Source organism: Macaca mulatta, chromosome 2, assembly GCF_049350105.2.
Source record: "Macaca mulatta isolate MMU2019108-1 chromosome 2, T2T-MMU8v2.0, whole genome shotgun sequence".
Lineage (NCBI taxonomy): Eukaryota > Metazoa > Chordata > Mammalia > Primates > Cercopithecidae > Macaca > Macaca mulatta.
The window spans coordinates 170091461-170110066 of NC_133407.1; the positions used below are offsets into that span (position 1 = coordinate 170091461).

The 18606-nt window shown below is 42.6% G+C and overlaps 1 protein-coding gene and 1 pseudogene across 5 annotated transcripts in view; both read right to left on the reverse strand.

The window, feature by feature from the left end:
- Positions 1–4453: 4453 nt before the first annotated feature.
- Positions 4454–5971, reverse strand: LOC144339412 (uncharacterized; annotated as a pseudogene). Its single transcript, XR_013414401.1, has one exon. The product of XR_013414401.1 is annotated as an uncharacterized LOC144339412 (transcript).
- SIDT1 (SID1 transmembrane family member 1) overlaps positions 4454–18606 on the reverse strand; it is a 90872-nt gene continuing 76719 nt past the window's right edge. For 2 of the 4 annotated variants that reach the window (XM_077993921.1, XM_001106443.5), the window contains 6 exons: positions 17915–17991; positions 14349–14395; positions 10811–10916; positions 10610–10720; positions 7812–7925; positions 4454–6374 (listed from right to left, as the gene is read on the reverse strand). In XM_077993921.1, coding sequence (XP_077850047.1) covers positions 6312–6374; positions 7812–7925; positions 10610–10720; positions 10811–10916; positions 14349–14395; positions 17915–17991 — 518 coding nt within the window. In that variant the 3' untranslated portion in view covers positions 4454–6311. Of the gene's footprint in view, positions 6375–7811; positions 7926–10609; positions 10721–10810; positions 10917–14348; positions 14396–17914; positions 17995–18606 lie in introns of all 4 variants that reach the window. The other 2 variants (XM_077993920.1, XM_077993919.1) reach the window with 1 other exon arrangement.

Below are 18606 nucleotides of genomic sequence, written 5' to 3' on the forward strand. Positions count from 1 at the left end.
CTTAGGAAGAGTTAGGCAGAGGAGCTATTTTTGTTTCTTCAAGGATGGAATAAAATCATCCCCACTCCAATTATCCTTCTCTCTAGATCTCTGTTTTCTGCTGAGATCAAAACTGGGACTTTCATTTTTCTTATGAAAACTTTGAAGTCATCAGTTAAATCATCTTTCTTATTTTTCTGACTTCTCCCCTTTTACCTAGGAATGATAGTTATTCACCTCCCCAGGGCAGGACAGGCCAGGCTGTAGGTGTCCGATAGGCTGTAAGCTTCCCTGTTAGTCCCAATATGATATTTTAAAATTCTGCCTGTAGTAAGTAGTCGCTGTAGTCTCAGCTCAGTGGACCCCAAGGCTTCCTTTCTTTTTGCTTTCAGTTTGTTTGAAAACAAGATCAAGCCCACCCCTTCAAAAGTTTTTCCTCCTCCTTTAGTCCCCCATCCGCAACCCATTTTATAGACACTGAAACGGCCTTCTGCAGACTCCATGCGTCATCTGTGTCATCAACACTACTACCCAATGCTTTTCATGAAGTTAAGTAATTTTCTTTTCCTTCTAGCTTAGCTCTTAACTTCCATTACTCAAAGAAGCAGCTATCTTTCCCTGTTTGTCCCAATCCAGTCTCATTGACCTTCTTGTTTAAAGTCACCTTCCACATTCACAGCTTTTAGGGATGGTTCAGGCTAAAATCATATCTGTTCCCTTCCCCCTTAGGCTTTCAGAAATCACTAACTGCTTGAGCTTGACCTTCGAATGAGTCTCCATTCAAGGTCTTCCAGGTTTACGTTATTCTTGCTGCATCTCAGTTTTCCTTTTCGTGAACGTTCCATCCACATAATTATTATAAAGTTCTAGCCTTTGAAAGTCAACTTGAAATTCTCAGACATGTTTGGAGGAATCTCAGTGAGAAGCCTATTTCTTCAAAGTCACCCTTCCCTGAGAACCAGCATCCTTCTCTGATACCAGAGCCCAAGCAGGGTCTCCCTAATTGCTTTATTTCTGTGTTTGGTTTTGTGGTAACTGGGAACCATAGACAGAGAAAGCCTGAACCTCCCTGAAGAGGTCTCTTAGGGAGGCCTCCAGAACCAAATATGCTCTCAAGGAATTCGGTTGTGAGAGAGATGCTATCAGCAATTAGGGCTTTACATTTCAGCATAAACATTGCTGAGAGTTACTTGAATATTTTTTCTGTTCTGCACGTAATGATAAGATTCTTATAAGGATGTTCTCTTCTTGTAGTTTGTGGCCTGATTATCACAAACAGATTATAATCATCTGTTTTTTCCATGTCCATCTGCCCTAATGGACTGTAGACCACATGTCGGAAGGGATGGTGTGCATTTTGTTCACTGCTGTGCCCAGTTTCTCACAGTGCCTAGCCCAAGTATTTCGTGACTGTTTAGTAAAACTGTATTTCTGATTCTATGTAAGTGAACAGAGATGTGATGAGAGAATAAAGGGGAAAAGCACCCCCTCAAAAAGCTTATTACTTCGCAAGGTGTCCCATGTTGAGATAAAAGCAGAGTAAACCTCATGCCTAAATATGTCCTGTTTCCTAGAAGACGCCTGTCTAGTACCAGGGTGCCTTGTGAAAGGTTCAGATAAACAATTTAATGTAAATCATAAAATGCAAACCCACTTCTTCCTGGGATGGTAATGTTGCAGCACCCTAAAAGAGAGATTGTTTGAATTATTTTGGATGATATTCCGCTTAAAACACCTAGAGTCATAATTCACACAAAAAAGTCAAGATTTAAATATAAAACAGGGGCCCAGGAGCAAGCCATGTCGAGACTGTATATCAGATTTCTCTTGCCCTGATTTGAAAATCTTCCACTGTTTAAATCTGTTGACTTCTAAATCATAACTATAATGCTGGGACAAGAGATGGGACCCCTAGTTTTTATTTAGTACTTGACTGAAATGTAACATGACTTCAAGGCTATTTTATATTACACAAATGCCAGTTGTTGTTCATCTCCAGTGAAATGAATAAACCTTAGATGACAGGGACTTCAAGGCAGACAAAAGGATGTAGGACAGAGCCAAGGAATTTAAACAATTTTAAGAATTCAGGGAAAATGATAAAATCTCTTGATCTAGAGATATTTAAGAAGGCAGGGATCTTCTCTCTAAAATTGGGGGAGCAAAGGGTACTTCTTCATGAACAACGGTGACCATCTAGTCTTTTTTGTACTCCAATAAGAATAGCAAGACCATGCTTCAGGAAAGCTGTCCAGTGTAAACGGGCCCTGCCTTGGAGTTCATTAAGTAGAGGTCTCTTTCTACAGAGGAGACCCAGGTGAAACCCTCTTGCTCTGGTGTTCCAGAAACTCAGCGGTGAAGGCGATCTGTGACTCTTCCCCAGATTCCTCGAATTCGTGAGCATTCAGGCCTAAGATTTAACATGCACTTAACCTTGTTAACAAAGGTGCCTTCGTCTTGAGGAGACATTAAAACTTAGCCATGTAAATATATCTTGTCTCCTCCAGTGTTAAAACAACAACAACAACAACAAACAAAACTACTACAAGCTGGGTGGAATCACGGTAAACAAGCGTTTTCCATTGACTCGAGCAGAGCAGATAGAATCTTTACCGATAGTGCTTCTTCTTAGTTTCACCAGGGACATTAGATTCATGGTGGTTCATTTCAAAACCATGCTTCCACTTTCAGGGACTCTTTTGTCACCTGTAGGCTGAAGCGTTCTCCTTAGCTGAAGACGCAAGCTTGTCCTACAGAATGTTTGATAATAAGGGTGTGAAGGGAGGGAAACATTTGCACGTGGCATTCCCTGAAACAGGGTTGTAATAAATAGCTACTCGAGAGGAGAAAACTTAGGTTTTCCTTGAGATTCCCAGGGCAGAGACAGCAGTGATGAGGTGTCACATTATAGATAGCCAGGCTTTCCCACTTGGCCCTAGCTTTGGTAGCTTTTTTTTTTTTTCATCGGAGGTGGAATAAGGATATTCAGGGCCAGAGTCGGGGAAATGCAGCCACAAAGGACAAAGATGGGGGTAGGGATGGGAGGAGGCTGAACAGCTGTGGGCAGTGTCTCTGAAGGGGAAGAGGCCTCCCAACCTGTTCAGGGCCTCCTGGAGCTGAGGACAGGAAACGGAACAGTTGGTTTCAATGAAGAGCCCCTGGAGGAGAGAGATCCCAGACTGGCCGACGGATCCACTCTTGCCCTGCCTCCCTCTGGGATTCAGGAGGGTGAGCTGAGGATCCCGTCTGCGTGAGCACTGCTGCTGGTACCCTGCACACCTCCACCTTCACCGTTCTCACATAGAATCATGGAGATGTGCCAGCTGAGGATGTGAGAGTTTCAGCCACTTACCCACGGGCACACCGCGAGTAGGTGGACTCCAGAATCTTCTACAGATTGTACTGTTCCTTCTGTGAATAGTGTTTATCTTTGTTCCTCCCTTTCCCCTACGTTTTGGATAGAGACCATCACCCATATTGAGGAGGATTTGGGTATTTGATTTACCAACACATGCATTTTGTGACCCCACAGAAACTTCTGGTGGGTGCCTGGAGTTACATAGAGAGCAGCTGCCATTTTCTTTGCCCCAAGGAGCTAGCTCGGTGACCTCCTTCAGTCATGGAAAGTCCCTTCCCCAGATAGACTCTGGCATTCCACTGGCTTCTCCTGCTGCTAAAATAAAACCGGGCAAATCCATCAGTAAACCGTGGAGCATAAAGAGGTCGGGCTGCTTCTCCAGCATTTGTCAGGGGTGTGAAGAGGTCGTTTTTTATGTGCACAGCTTTGCGCCTCTGGCTGCTACATCTCGGTCCTGCTCCAGCTGAACCGCTCTTATTACTTCTGTGCTTGCTTTGCCAACAGCCTCCTCACAGTGACTGCTTTTCTCCAGTTACGCTCCTGTTGAACTCGGCTTTCTGAGTAACTCTTCCTTTCCCTTTTAAAGAGTGAAGTCCATGAACCCGGGCGAGAATTATCATAGACACTGTACTACAGAAATGGCTCGTTAAGCTCTTTAAGCTCTCCGTGCTCCCCTCCACCCCAGCACTTGCGTAAATCCTACAGATACAGCTGAATGACTTTATGTCCTCCAACCGTGAGACTGGCGCTGTGGAAAGAATTAGCAACATGTACATTTAGAACTGGTATTTGTAAAAACAAGCCTGGTCTGGATTTGCAGTACTGTTGCAAGAACAAAACTGACCACAGCGTGTGAGTTTGTAGCACAAGACAGACGTGATCAGAAAACAGTGAAGGCTCCAGCAGCACAGTCCACCCTTTCCTCCAGGGCCCTCTCCCCATTTCGACTCACATTTTCCCGAACAAGCTACCAAACAGGTTATGCATCTGAAAATTTATTCACTTCAGCCACAGGGCGACTTGAATGGACTTTGTGTTCACATTTCCTCCCTTCGTCTTCTGTGGATTAGAAATCATAGTGCGTGAAGATAAAGAAATTAGGTCAAACCAGCCATAGTGAAACAGGTTCAAATCTTTATTATTTTTCATTTTTTAAGAGATGGGGGTCTCACTCTGTCATCCAGGCTGGAGTGCAGGGACGCAATCATAGTTCACTGCGCGTCAATCTCCTGGGCTCAAGTGATCCTCCTGCCTCAGCCTCCCAAAGTGTTGGGATTACAGGCGTGAGCCACTGTGCCCCGCCAAATTTTTTTTTACATGTTGGATTAACACAACCATTTAATTGGTGGCCTTATTATGGTCAATGGAACCAACACTTCTTAAAGAATAAAGAATAACAGAAGGCTAAGTACATATTTGGGGACTTTAAAAAAAAATCACAGAATAGTTCATTGAAAGCATCTTTTTTTTTTTAAAATCAGGAAAAGCTTGCGGTTCAAACTTCTAAAATGGGTTTATGAACACAATGCAAATAGTTTAGAGAAAGAATAATAATTTTAAAAAATTCCTGATCCATGTCTCTAACAAATGATCAGGAAAGCAGAGGCGAGAGGTGACTTTAATTTCACAAGCAAATATATACGCATGTGCACATTTATGCGTCTATTTTCTGATTACATCAGACTCCAGGCAACAAGGGAGCCTGGTCAATGTAGGACTTCTCAGACACAGAAATGCCAGACAGTGTGAGAGTGGAACCCGGATGCTGAGCTTGCCAACACCTTACTGGGGAGAGAATGAGAGTCAGGTGCAACCGAGAGACAATACTAGACAATACTAGATTAGCTGTGCATCCTGAGAGTTGCTTCTGAGAACTTCAGGGAGGAAGCCCAGAACCCTGATCTACATAAGGTGACAGATGGCAGACTTGCTGTGGAGGACTCCTGAAGTAGTGTCCCTGGTTAGAACGCTGATTTCTTCCCTAAAGGTGATGTGGGCACAGAACTGAGCTGTGTGAATGGGAGGGCCAAGTAAGCACTGCTCACGCTGCTGAATTTGCTCTGGCAGCCCAAGTCCTTAAGGTGAGGCCTGTCTGGCTGCTGCTGCTGTTACCAGTCTTTTAGTATGGTTAGTCATTTCTCTTGTTCGTGCTGCTGTTAAAAGAGCTTTCCCTGTTTCTCCTTCTGCCTTGAAGCTGGCCAGACATCTGTGGAGTGACAGGGCCTTTCCAAGAAGGCAGAGTCAGAGTGATGAGGTCCACACAGGTCAGTGAGATGAAGACACGAAGGAATATGTAAGCACCCAGGCCTTAGTCCCGGTGACAGTTACTTGTTAACAGGAATGTGTTACAAACCCCACTCCTGAGCCCTTCTGATGGCATCAGAAACCTGGGGGAAATATACAGAGTTTCTTCTGGGAGGTGACTAGCTGGTGCCACTAGAACATGTATCCCAGTAGGGCAGGGCCTGGGGTCACCTCCCCACCATATTCTAAAGAATCACATCCTCCTGCTGGAGCAGCGGGTGTTGCAGAGGTGTGAAGGGGGCCAACACAGTTTCTGGGCAGGAATCCAAGCTGCTGGCCTTTCTGGGCAGGGCGACAACCGGAGGGAAGCGTGCAGCAGCATTCTGCCATTGCCGGCAAGTCTCCTTGAGGGTGGGAGGGGCCCTAAGATGGCGAGTTGACTTGGGTGCAGCGCCTGTCCCTGTTGCACTCCCAGAGCTGCAGATGGAAGGAGTGAGTGTTTCTCAGCTCCTCAGGTTTGCGTCTATCCTCAAAACATGGTTCCCCGTCTGCCTCCCTTCTTGCAGGTTTAAATCTCCCGCAGCCCCTGTCTTTCCTGTGTGAAAGCAGAGCTGGCTCTACAGAGGGTGAGTGGAGCATCTGGCAGTGGTTACTTTGCTGTGGTCACTGTAATTTTCGTGAAACAGCACCAAGATTGATTACTCCCTCCCCTCCTCTTAATGTTGGAGGTTCAGAAGACAGGAATCTGGTCTCTCCGAACCACATCAAGGTCATCATCCAAAGTTAACAAAACCTGAAACGAGAGGGACAGAGAAATGAAAGGAATGGACAGTCACTGCCACACTAAGTCCCGTTTTCTCTCTGAGATGCCCACAGACTGGAAACTGTTAGTTCCCTCTCATTCTCATGCCTTCTGCAGCTCTCTGCAATCCCTAGCTCTTAATAGGCACTTACTCTAATTATACAATTCATTTGTCAATTAATTCAAATATTCATGAAGGTTTATGATGTGCTATTCCAGATGCTATGGAGATATAGTTTGTAATGAAAGAGACAAAAATCCCTATTCTCCATGTAGCTTACATCCTAAAGAGGGCTTTAGACATGAAACAAATACATGCGTAAAATATAGCCCATTAGATAGTAGTAAGTGCTAAGGATATAAGTTAAATAATGGAGGGAATATAGGAAGTATCAGGTGTGGGGAGGTAAAAAATTTTGATAGGGTGGCCTGGGAAGTCATTACTTAGGGGACATTTAGGTCAAGAGTCAAAGGGAATGAAGTCCTGTTGGATAGAGTGTTGCTATATAAGAAATGTACCCTTCTCCTCCATTTCTAGTTCCCTCGACTACTACTGTCCCCACGTGGAACCTTTGGTTCCACTTTTGTTGTCTCTGTCTCTCTCATGAAGGTAACAATCAGAAGTAAAAGACAAGGAATGTTTACACAGATTGGCTAAGCTTCCCAAACTGGCCACTAGGGGGTAGCCCTGCTCCACTCTTGAAGTTATATGGCCCGCCTGAGCCCGCTTAGCGTGGAGCCCGGGCGGGCGTCTAGTAGGTCTGGGGCCTGAAGTCTAGTAGGGTTGTTAATTGTCGATTGAACCGGCACCATGGACTTTTAATTGGGGAAAGTCAAAGTTAGGATTAAAGGATGGAACTATAATTCAGGGTTGATATAAATACGCGTGGCTTCTGAGAAAGGGTTGGGGCAAAAAAACAGAAACTACAGGAGAGATTTTGGGACAGACTGATCAGAAGGCAACAGAGGCGTGGCTGCTATCCTAAGCCACTTAAGGAATATGTAAAATATTTGTGAAATATTCAGAGAGACTGGAGGAGGAGGAGGAGGAGGAGGAGGAATGTCAGTATGGCATGAGAAAGAATAACCCAATGTTATCGGAATTGCTAAAAGTGGTTCCTGGGGGAATTTCGGGCATGTGGGTTTAATAACCAATTCAGAAAAAATGTGCTGTGCAACTTAGGGAAAATAATTTTGTCCCTCTGTGTCTAAAGATATTGAAGGGTAAAAGAAAAACTAAAGATCTAACCAAAGGACATAAAATTTATAAAAGAAATAAGATGGTCTGTATATTGAATTACAAGGAGGAAATGGAAAGTAAAATTAGAGAGGAATATAAAAAAAAATGTAAGGAAGAGCAGAAGAAGAAAATGAGAGTACAAGATGTAAAGAGAGAAGGAAGTCACAAAAAGATAGATATGAACTCACCAAGAATGAGAAAAACAGAGCAGTAGCAGAGAGGAAGTGCCAGATGTCATGGTCATCGAAGAAATCCAGCAGAATGCACTCGCGGTTCTTCTCCCGGGATTCGGCTGGAGTTCCCTGGAGGAAGGTGAGGCAGAACATGGGCAAGATTCCCTCAGTTCAACTGTTCAAAGAGTTGAACGTCTGGAAAGTTACAAAAATGCTACTAGGTGTCTGGTTCGAAAAGTTAGCTTCCGAGGAAACATACATCCACACAAAAACCTGTACACAAAGACCTCAAAAGCACAGGCAACAAAGCAAAAATAGAAAAGAGAGATTACATCAAGCTACAAAGCTTCTGCACAGCAAAGGAAATGACAAACAAAGTGAAGAGACAACCCACAGAATGGGAGAAAATATTTGCAAACTATCCATTGACCAGAAATTAATAACCAGAATGTATAAGGAGCTCAAACAACTCTAAGTGAAAAAAATCCAATTTAAAAATGGGCAAAAGACATGAATAGACATTTCTCAAAAGAAGACATACAAATGACAAACAGGCGTATGAAAAGGTGCTCAACATCATTGATCATCAGAGAATGCAAATCACAACTACAATGAGATATCATCTTACCCTTGTTAAAAAGGCTCGTATCAAAAAGACAGGCAATAACAGATGCTGGTGAGGATGTGGAGAAAAGGGAATTCTCACACACTGTTGGTGGGAATGTAAATTAGTACAGCCACTGTGGAGAACAGTTTGGAAGTTCCTTAAAAAACTAAAAATAGAGCTACGGCCGGTACAGTGGCTCACGCCTGTAATCCCAGCACCATGGAAGGCACAGGCAGGTGGATCACCTAAGGTCAGGAGTTTGAGACCAGCCTGGCCAACATGGTGAAACTCCGTCTCTACTGAAAATACAAAAAAAATTAGCTGGGCATGGTGGCGGGTGCCTGTAATCCCAACTACTCAGGAGGGTGAGGCAGGAGAATCACTTGAACCTGGGAGGCAGAGGTTTCAGTGAGCCAAGATCATGCCATTGCACTCCAGCCTGGGAGACAGAGGGAGACCCCGTCTCAAAAAACAAAAAACAAAAAACAAAAAACAGAAAAAAGGAAAAAATAGAGCTACCATATGATTCAGCAATTCTATTACTTGATATATATCCAAAAGAAAAGAAATCAGTATGTCAAAGAGTTATCTGCACTCCCATGTTTATTACAGCACTGTTCACAATAGGCAAAATATGGAATCTATCTAAGTTCCCATCAACGGAGGTAAGGACAAAGACAATATGATACACATATCTACACAGGCAGTGTACATATACATACAAACACAATAAAATACTACTCAGCCATAAAAAAGAATAAAATCCTGCCATTTGTAGCAACACATATGGAACTGGAGGCCATTATGTTAAGTGAAATAAGTGAAGCACAGAAGGACAAATATTGCATGTTCTCACTCATATGAGGCAGCTAGAAAAGTGGATCCCATGAAGACAGAGAATAGTTTGGTAGTTACCAGAGTCCAGGAAGGGTGGGGGGAGAGGGAGATGAGGGGAAAAACAAAAGAATGTGCGTGTATTTTTGACTGCTGAATGGCACACTTTAAAACGGTAACGATTGCAAATTTTATACGTATATTTTACCTCAAGAAAAAAACTTGTACACAAATATTCACAGCAGCATCACTCATAATGACACAAAAAATAGAAACAATCTAACTGTCAATCAGCTGATAAGCAGGTAGATAAAATGTGGTATATCAGTACAATGGAATATTATTCAGCAATGAATAGACATGAAGTACTATGTATGTTACAGCATGCTTGAACCTAGGACACATAAGGGAAAGAAGTCAGACACAAAGGCCGTGTATTGTGTGATTCCATTTACATGAAATGTCCAGAATAAGCAAATATACAGAGACAAAAGGTAGATTTAGTAGTTGCTTAGGGCGAAGGGGTTAGGGAGAAGTGAGGAGTGAATGCTGATGTGTATGAGGTTTCTTTCTGGAGTGACAGAAATGTTCTAAAATCTATTGTGGTGACTGTGGTGATGGAATGCTAAGACTTCTTCCTGTTCTGTGTCTCAGATATACCAGTAACTTCTTAGGCTTCGGCTCTGCTATCTATGGACGGGATGTAATGATACGTGAGCTTGGGTATTTGTTTTTTTTGTTTTTTGAGATGGAGTCTCACTGTGTTGCCCAGGCTGGAGTGCAGTGGCGCGATCTCGGCTCACTGCAAGGTCTGTCTCCCGGGTTCAAGCCATTCTCCTGCCTCAGCCTCCCGAGTAGCTGGGATTACAGGTGCCCGCCAGCACGCCTGGTTAATTCTTTTGGTATTTTTAGTAGAGACGGGGTTTCACTATGTTGGCCAGGCTGGTGTCGAACTCCTGACTTCGGAATCCACCCGCCGCGGCCTCCCAAAGTGCTGGGATTACAGGCGTGAGCCACCGCGCGCGGCCTGGGTATTTGTTGATGGATGGAGATTATGAGAAAGATGAGGAGATGCACTACTCCAGGCTTTTGACCACGTTAAGCATTCACTGGGACCAGCGTCCTAATACAACATGCAATGAAGACCAAGTTTGCAATGTCAATAGTGCTCACAGATTTATAAAGGGCCACCCTGAGAATGATAACCACACGCAGTTAGTGTGCATTTATGTATGGCTGTTACAAAGCATCCCTGGTAGAGAAAACTTTCATTTTAAACACTGTGAAAACACATTAAGAGAGGGAGGCAGAAAGGCCAAAATGGCAAGTTGGAGAGAGAAATTCTTTTTGGGTAAGAAAACTGGCCTCTTACCTCCCAGCTGCTGAGATTCTGGAAGAAAAAATACAGCGCGGCAGCCCACATCACAGCGGTGGCCACGATGCAGAAGAGCGGGACCGGGAGCACCTTCTCAGAGCTGCGGAGCTGCCGGGGAAGAAACAGATGCGGCCTTACGGGTCTCCGCCTTCGCCTGCCCCAGGGCCCGACGCAGCGGCTCCCGGAGCTCGCTCTTACCTTCATGATGATGTAAAAGGCCAGGTACAGCAAAAGGTTGCAGATGAAGATGCCCAGCATGTAGGAGGCAAAGTCCCTGGGGCGGTATATCAATCCGAAGAGGGCGCTGCGGGCGTGGGAGAAATGTGGGCAGCCGTGAAGGTGGATTTGTAACACTGTTGGCTTTTCCAATCCCCCAGTCCCTTGAGGGGGAAGGGGCAGTTGCTTTTTTTTTTTTTTTTAACTTTTATTTTTAGTTTATTTTATTTGTTTTTAAACTCTTACCTCGTGATAAAACAGTAGATTTTTAAAATAATACTTTAACATATAAGCATCTTTTTTTTTTTTTTTTTTTTTTTAACAGTTGAGGTCTCACTCCCTCACTCAGGCTAGAGTGCAATGGCGCAGTCACGGCTCACTGCAACCTTCACGTCCTGGACTCAAGCGATCCTTCCACTTCAACCTCTCTGGTAGCCGGGACTACAGATGCATGCCACCACTTACAGCTAACTTAAAAAATTTTTTTGTAGAGGCAGGGTCTTGCTATGTTGCCCAGCCTGGTGTTGGATTCATGTCCTCAAGCCATCCTTTTGCCTCAGCCTCCCAAAGCCCTGGGATTACAGCTGTGAGCCATGGTGCCTTGCCTATATAAGTAACTTTTAATTTATTACACTTTCTTCCAAGCATTCATTTCTAACAACCATGTAAAGTTCCCATAACTGAATGCAATGTAAACGATCATCTTTCCTCTTTTGTTGAAGTGAAGTGTTTTCCCACATTCTTCGGTTTTTCACTATTATAAGAAACACTACAATGAATAAATACTTTCGGACATTGAGCTTATTTTTTTCATTTAAGATTAGTTCCTTAGAATAGAAGCAAAATCATCTCCATGATTGGCTTGACACTCATTATCAAATTTTTGCTAGCTGTCCATGGTTTTAAAATTAATGCTAAAGTTAATTTTGGTTGGAGTTAGCTTTAATTTTGTTCCAGATTTCTATTCAGTTATAGTATGTCCTTTATTACATAATTCTTTATCTCCTTGTTTTGAAATTGTTTTTAATGAATACACATCCACATATATATTTTTCAAAATCTCAATATCTCTATCTAGTTGGGTTTCTGTCCTCCATTCAGATTCACTGATTCATATTTCTAATTTCTAATTTTAGATCAGTGCCTCACTATTTTATTATCATTTTATAATATGCTAGATTATCTGATTAGGCTAGCCTGCACTGTTCCACTTGGTAGCCACATGTGGCTATTTAAATTAAAATTAATTGAAATTAAATAAAATTGAAAATCTACTTCCTCAGTCACACTAACCACATTTCAAGTCTTTGATATCTATGTGCTAATAGTTACTGTATTGGGCTGTATGTGTGGAATATTTACATCACTCCAGAGAGTTCTACTGGACAATGCTGGGCTAGTCACCTCTGCCCCTCCTTCCTTCTGTTAATCTCTTTTTCAAAGATCTTTGAACTTTTTGCCTAACTAGGCAAATAACTTTTAGAATAAAACATAAAACCTTATTAACTTAATTACTATTCTAACTCTAAATGTATACATTACCTTGAGAAAGGATATCTTTGCAATAGTTATCTTTCCACCCAGGACCTGATGTCTGTCTTCATTTAGCTTAACTTTCCTTATGACTCCTAAGAAGATAATTACATTTTCTACAGAAAGATTGTGTACATCTCTCAAAATTTATTCGTAAGTATTTAAAGTGTAAAGCTACTATTAATGGACTCTTTTTGTTCATTTTGAATTCCAACTGACTTTGGTTTTTTTTTTTTTTTGAGAGAGGGTCTCACCATATTGCCCAGACTGGTCTCAAACTCCTGGGCTCAAGCAATCCTCCTGCCTCAGCCTCCCAAAGAGTTGTGGTTCTAAGTGTGAGCCATTGCACGCGGCCTCAACTGACTTTGTTGTGTGTAATATAGAAAATTTTCTTCTCCCAGATTTTGAAATCTTTAGTATACCAAGCAACTCTTGTACATCTTTCCTTCAGATTCTCTAGTTTTTAGCTTTTTGTTACATTTGCTTTGTCATTTTCTCTCTCTCTCTCTCTGAGTATATATATATGCATATGTATGTACATACATCTCTATGCCTATATGTAAATACACACATATGTATGCACACACACCATTTTTCTTCTTCAGGACCATATGAAAGTAATTCCTTTTAAAATAACATTCATGGGAAATCATTCCATGTCTTTATGGAGCAACTGGGAAGGAGGTAGCCCACTATCAGATAATCACGGTGAGGTCTGTCACTGAGCCTCCTTCATCCCTGCAGGCCTTCTCGTCTCACAGAGCTGTACAAAGAGAGACCATCTGCCTTGTCTCGTGAGCAGATCGTGGATATGGTTTTGCTTACGTGAGAGACGGAGACAAGCCAAGTGATTCTGAGCCCCCACGGTGATAGTCAAAGGCTGTTCATTATCAAGAGGCTGGTCCCTTTTCTCCCCCCAGTGCCTTCTCTTTCAGGACCACCAGGACTGTGGAGTCTGCTAAAAGGGTGGTCAAGAACAGACCACTGCCCAAGAATCCTCTCATCTCGACCTGCCCCCAAGTAAAGGAGGAATCCTTAAATGGTATACATCTTATCCTGGGGCAATCCCTGGGGTGACAACATGGGAAGCTTCTTCCAGAAGCACATGCCCCCCAGATAAGACTCAGATTCTCATGACCTGATTCTGGCTGCCTCTGAAGGAATGCCTCTTCATTCCTTAATGTTCACTGAGATTACAGAATCTTTTTTTGTTTTTGTTTTGTCAAAGGCCACTGACCCCGAGGAGCTCATCAGCTAGGAGCTACAAATAAAAGCAGTTAAACTTACTTATTGTTTGAGTGATCACTAAAATATTTCACTCATTCAACTGTATAAATTGAGAATAGATTGCATAAAATAATTGTGGCTAGCAAAAATATGCATCTGTTGTTCTGTTCTATTTTGAGCCATTTGAGGAACAAAGGCCATGGGAAAGGAGGAGGAAGAATGATGTAGGTGGAAAGAAAGAAAGAGACTGGGGAGAGAAAGAAATAAAAGAGGGACTTGCACACACACAGACACATACACACACATACATTTAGTAAAAGAAAAATTTCTATACAAAAGAAGACCTTCTGGGTAGTCTTTATGGAAAGTTCTGTGAAAGAGTTTAAAGCTATGTTGGATGTTTGCAATCAGTGGTATAATTATCTATCTATCTATCGATCTATCTATCTATCTATCTATCCATCCATCCATCCATCCATCCATCCATCCAACCATCTATCTATCCAACGTATCCACATAGATTTAACGAGTTTTGATGTTTGTCTTGTTGAGCAAATGAACTCAATGCCTCAGTGTTTTTAAGAGAGGCTACAATTGCTACACGAGAATGTCCAACTACCTTTTTTGAGTCTCTAGAACAAGCAATCCTACCTTCTCCTTAATTTCAGATTTCTTCGTAAAAATGACAGTCAAAGAAAGCTAAACCACAGCGTTACCGACATTAATACAGGCAAAAACATGTTTTCATAAGACTACTTACAAGGACCAGTTAACCAGATTCCCCACAACCAGCAACACCATTCTATCCTGGAAAAGAGGAAAGAAAACATCAAATGAGAGGCTGCACATCCGACTTTTCTTTTAACCTACTGTGGTGGAAGTATCAACTATGGGAAAACGATTGCATTGGTGAAAAACATTTTCTATGGTTCTAAGAGTGCCTTGCCTATGATCTGACACTGATTGTATATGAAGACTAAATGGCAAGGCTTCTAACTGCAAATAGACCTGACCTCATCCCTGAGAAAGAAAATGTGGTGAGCAAAGCAGGACTCTATTTCTCCCCAGTGTTTAGTGGAGCTGCGCCCACAGGCCCACTTCTCAGTGGGGAGGCTGGTGGGATGTGCTGATTACAGAATTAAGAGCATTCTGACACTGGTACTATGTAATCGAGCACTGTTTTTCTGGGGTGTACTACTTGGTAGCCACAATTGCAACTCTCAGGCCCCAGCTGTAGGGCGTTAGTTTTGTACCCATTACTCTGGTTTCAAGGTCCTGAAACTCCCAGGTTCCTGTGTCTACAATATACAGTCTTGTAGGGGAGAAAATAGGGAGAAAAGGTCAGTTTTAGAGGACAATAGGCCGGGTGTGGTGGCTCATGCCTATAATCCCAGTACTTTGGGAGGCTGAGGCGGGCAGATCACCTGAGGTCAGGAGTTCGAGACCAGCCTGGCCAACATGGTGAAAGCCCGTCTCTACTAAAAATACAAAAATTAGCTAGGTGTGGTGGCACACAACTGTAGTGTAGCTTCTTGAGAGGCTGAGGCCTGAGAAGCGTTTTAACCTGGGAGGCAGAGGTTTCAGTGAGCTGAGATTGCGCCAATGCACTCCAGCCTGGGCGATAGAGCAAGACTCTGTCTCAAAACAAATAAATAAATAAATAAATAAATAAATAAATAAATAAATAACAATTACTCTGACAGAGATTTATTCACAGTCTGTCCCTGTCCTTTGCATACTACTTAAAACTTTTAGGAGAGATTTGATCATACTTTAATTTGCATAACCACTCATCTACTATTTAAAAGTAGCAATTCTTTGTCTTTTAGGTGATCCATCCAATTTGGAGGAAGTAACTTCATTAAAAAAAACATTAATTCACCTATTAGAATGACTAAAATCCCCAAACAGTGACAACACCAAATGCTGGCGAGGATGTGCAGCAATAGTAACATTCATTGCTGGTGGGAATGCCAAACGATACAGCCACTTGGAAGACAGTTTTGTAGTTTCTTACAAAACTAAACATATGATTGCCATACGATCCAGCAATAGCTCCCTTTGATATTTAACAAAAGGAGTTGAAAACTCATGTCCACACAAAAATCTATGGAAAAAAGAAACTATGAATGTTATAGCAGCTTATTCATAATTACACATACTTGGAAGCAACCAAAATGCCCTTCAGTGGGTGAATAAATAAACTGTGGCACATCCAGACAATGGAATATTATTCAGTGCTGAATACAAATGAGCTATCAAGCCATGAAAAGACATGGAGGAAACTTAAATGCCCATTACTAAGTGGAAGAAGTCAGTATGAAATGGCTCTATACCGTATGACTCCAATTACGTTTTGGAAAAAGAAAAACTGTGTCAATAGAAAAAAGATTAGTGGTTGTGAGGACTTAAGAGGGAGGGAGGGATGAATAGGCTGAGCACAGAGGATTTTTAGGGCAGTGGAACTGGCTCATATGATACTATAATGGTAGGTACATGTCAACACGCTTGTCAAAACCTATGAGCGCACATCAAGAATGAGCATTAATGTAATGTAAGCCTTACATGGGTAGTAATGATGTGTCAGTGTAGGCTCATCAACTGTAACCAATGTACCACTGTGGTTTGGAACGTCCATAGTGGGGGAGGCTGTGCGTGGGGGGTGTTGGGGCAGAGGGTATATGGGAAATTTCTGTACCTTCTGCTCAATTTTTCTGTGGATGTAAAGCTGCTCTAAAAAAATATAAAGTCTATTTAAAAAAAGAAGCCTCCATCAATTAATGTAAAAACCAAAAACATTACTTGCCTCTCCTGGTTCACAGGTAAGCAGGAGAACTTGCCTCTCAAAATACTCACAAGTCCTAATGGATGTTTTCATTCTCACCTGAATAAACCTTCCAGCCTCAATTCCCTTGTTTTTAGTGCTTATAGCTCCTGCCCAAGTTCTAGAGTGCTCACAGGTTTCCATATTCCTTTAGAAAAAATATTCTGATTATAAAGGATTAGCAGGTACTTGCTAAATCCCTGTGTGCCAGGCCATACTAGCATCACTAGTTCTGACTGCAGCACTTTGTAAAGCCTGGGCAGTGGGCTCAGAGGAGGAAGGCAGCCTTCCCAAGATCACTGACCAGAGAGCCAAGAGAGAGCTGGGACCAGGGCCCTGAGCTCTGAGCTCACTACAGAAATATATCATACACTGAAGTATATTTCAACTATCAAGCAATAAGCACAAGTTATAAAAAATTCTTGCTCATTGTGAAAATCAAACAGTACAGAAACACATAATGTAGAAGTGTAAGTTCCTAATGAACGTGACTGGAGTGACCACGGGTCCCAGTTTGCTGGAGACAGTCCTAGTTTACCCCTGCTGTCCTGGTGGAATTATTAGCGGTGTGCCCTTCACTTCCACAAGGGTACCTGTTTGGATGATTATTTATAGGGGTGCTCTGTCTTGATCCTCCCCATAGCTATGATCACTGTTCATTTATTTTTATTTTGTTTTTTAAAAATGTCATTATTGGGCAGGGCACAGTGGCTCACGCCTGTAATCCCAGCACTTTGGGAGGCCAAGGCGGGTGGATCACCTGAGGTTGGGAGTTTCAGACTCCAACATGAAGAAACCCTGCCTCTACTAAAAATACAAAATTAGCCAGGCATGGTGGCGCATGCCTGTAATCCCAGCTACTCGGGAGGCCGAGGCAGGAGAATTGCTTGAACCCAGGAGGCGGAGGTTGCAGTGAGCCGAAATCGTGCCACTGCACTCCAGCCCGGGCCAAGAGCAAAACTCCGTCTCAAAAAAAAAAAAAAAAAGTTATTATTATTTTTTATTTCCAAATTTTATTTTAAGCTCAGGGTTACATGGGCAGGATGTGCAGGTTTGTTTCATGGGTAAACGTGTGTCATGGTGGTTTTGCTGCACAGATCATCCCATCACCCAGGTATTAAGCCCAGCATTCATTAGCTATTCTTCCTGATCCTCTGCCTCCTCCCACCGGCCCCCCACCACCCCACCCTCCAACAGACCCCAGTGTGTGTTATTCCCCACCATGTGTCCATAATCATCACTGTTTAACAGTTGGGTAGATGTATTTTCTTCTTTTTTATATACTAGCAAATATTTTGTTTATAAAAATGGGACCATGTTAGCTTGACTTTTATGAGAAAGAGTAAGCACCATGCTCCTTCCCCACTATCGGGCCTTTAGCCACCCTGGGCCATCTGGCCCTCTTGATTTTAGGAGCCCTGAGTGACTGCCACACGCCTGTCCCTCCTACTACTCCCCTTCTTCCTGGGAGAGGGTCAGAGAACACAGGAACATGCACGTACCATATACAGAGGCCGGCTACACTGCTGGATACAGTCTGTGTAGAACACCATGGCAGCCCGCCGGAAAATTCCCAAATCTGCTGATAATACAAAAATGCATGGTGAGAAGGCTTAGTCAACGAAAATACAAATACTCTGAAGTGGCTTTTGGAGCCAGAATGATGTCATCCTCACTTCATTAAAATGCATTAGAATGCTTTGCACCTAATAGGTGTGCAATAAGCATTTGCTTTGAAAAATGGTATTGTCACTGAGGGATGCCATATCTGTGCATCACACAGCAGAAAGGCGAGGAAGATGGACATGAGCAACAAGCGCTCACAAATAACATGGGTGGCTGGCCGACCCTTATTCTGTCTCCTTCAGCTAAGCTTCTTTTTGTTTACCGTTTACTCTGGTGGTGTTTTCTTTATAGTAGAGATGTTATGGGTCTCCTCAATCTACTTTAAAACATATGCTCTCTCCAGAGGATGGGAAATCTTAGCTTGTGAAGGTTCAGATCTGTTATTTCTCAATGTGGTTGTAAGTTAGTAACAATTGAACTAAAGGCTCACTGAGCATGTTCAGAAAATCTATCTGAACTGAAACAATCATCAAGGGAAGGTAAGTTAAGATGGGGAGAAAAAGACAGAAAAGGGTTTTTAAACACAGTTGAAAAGGATGATATGAAATGCAGCGAGTGTGTGTATTAA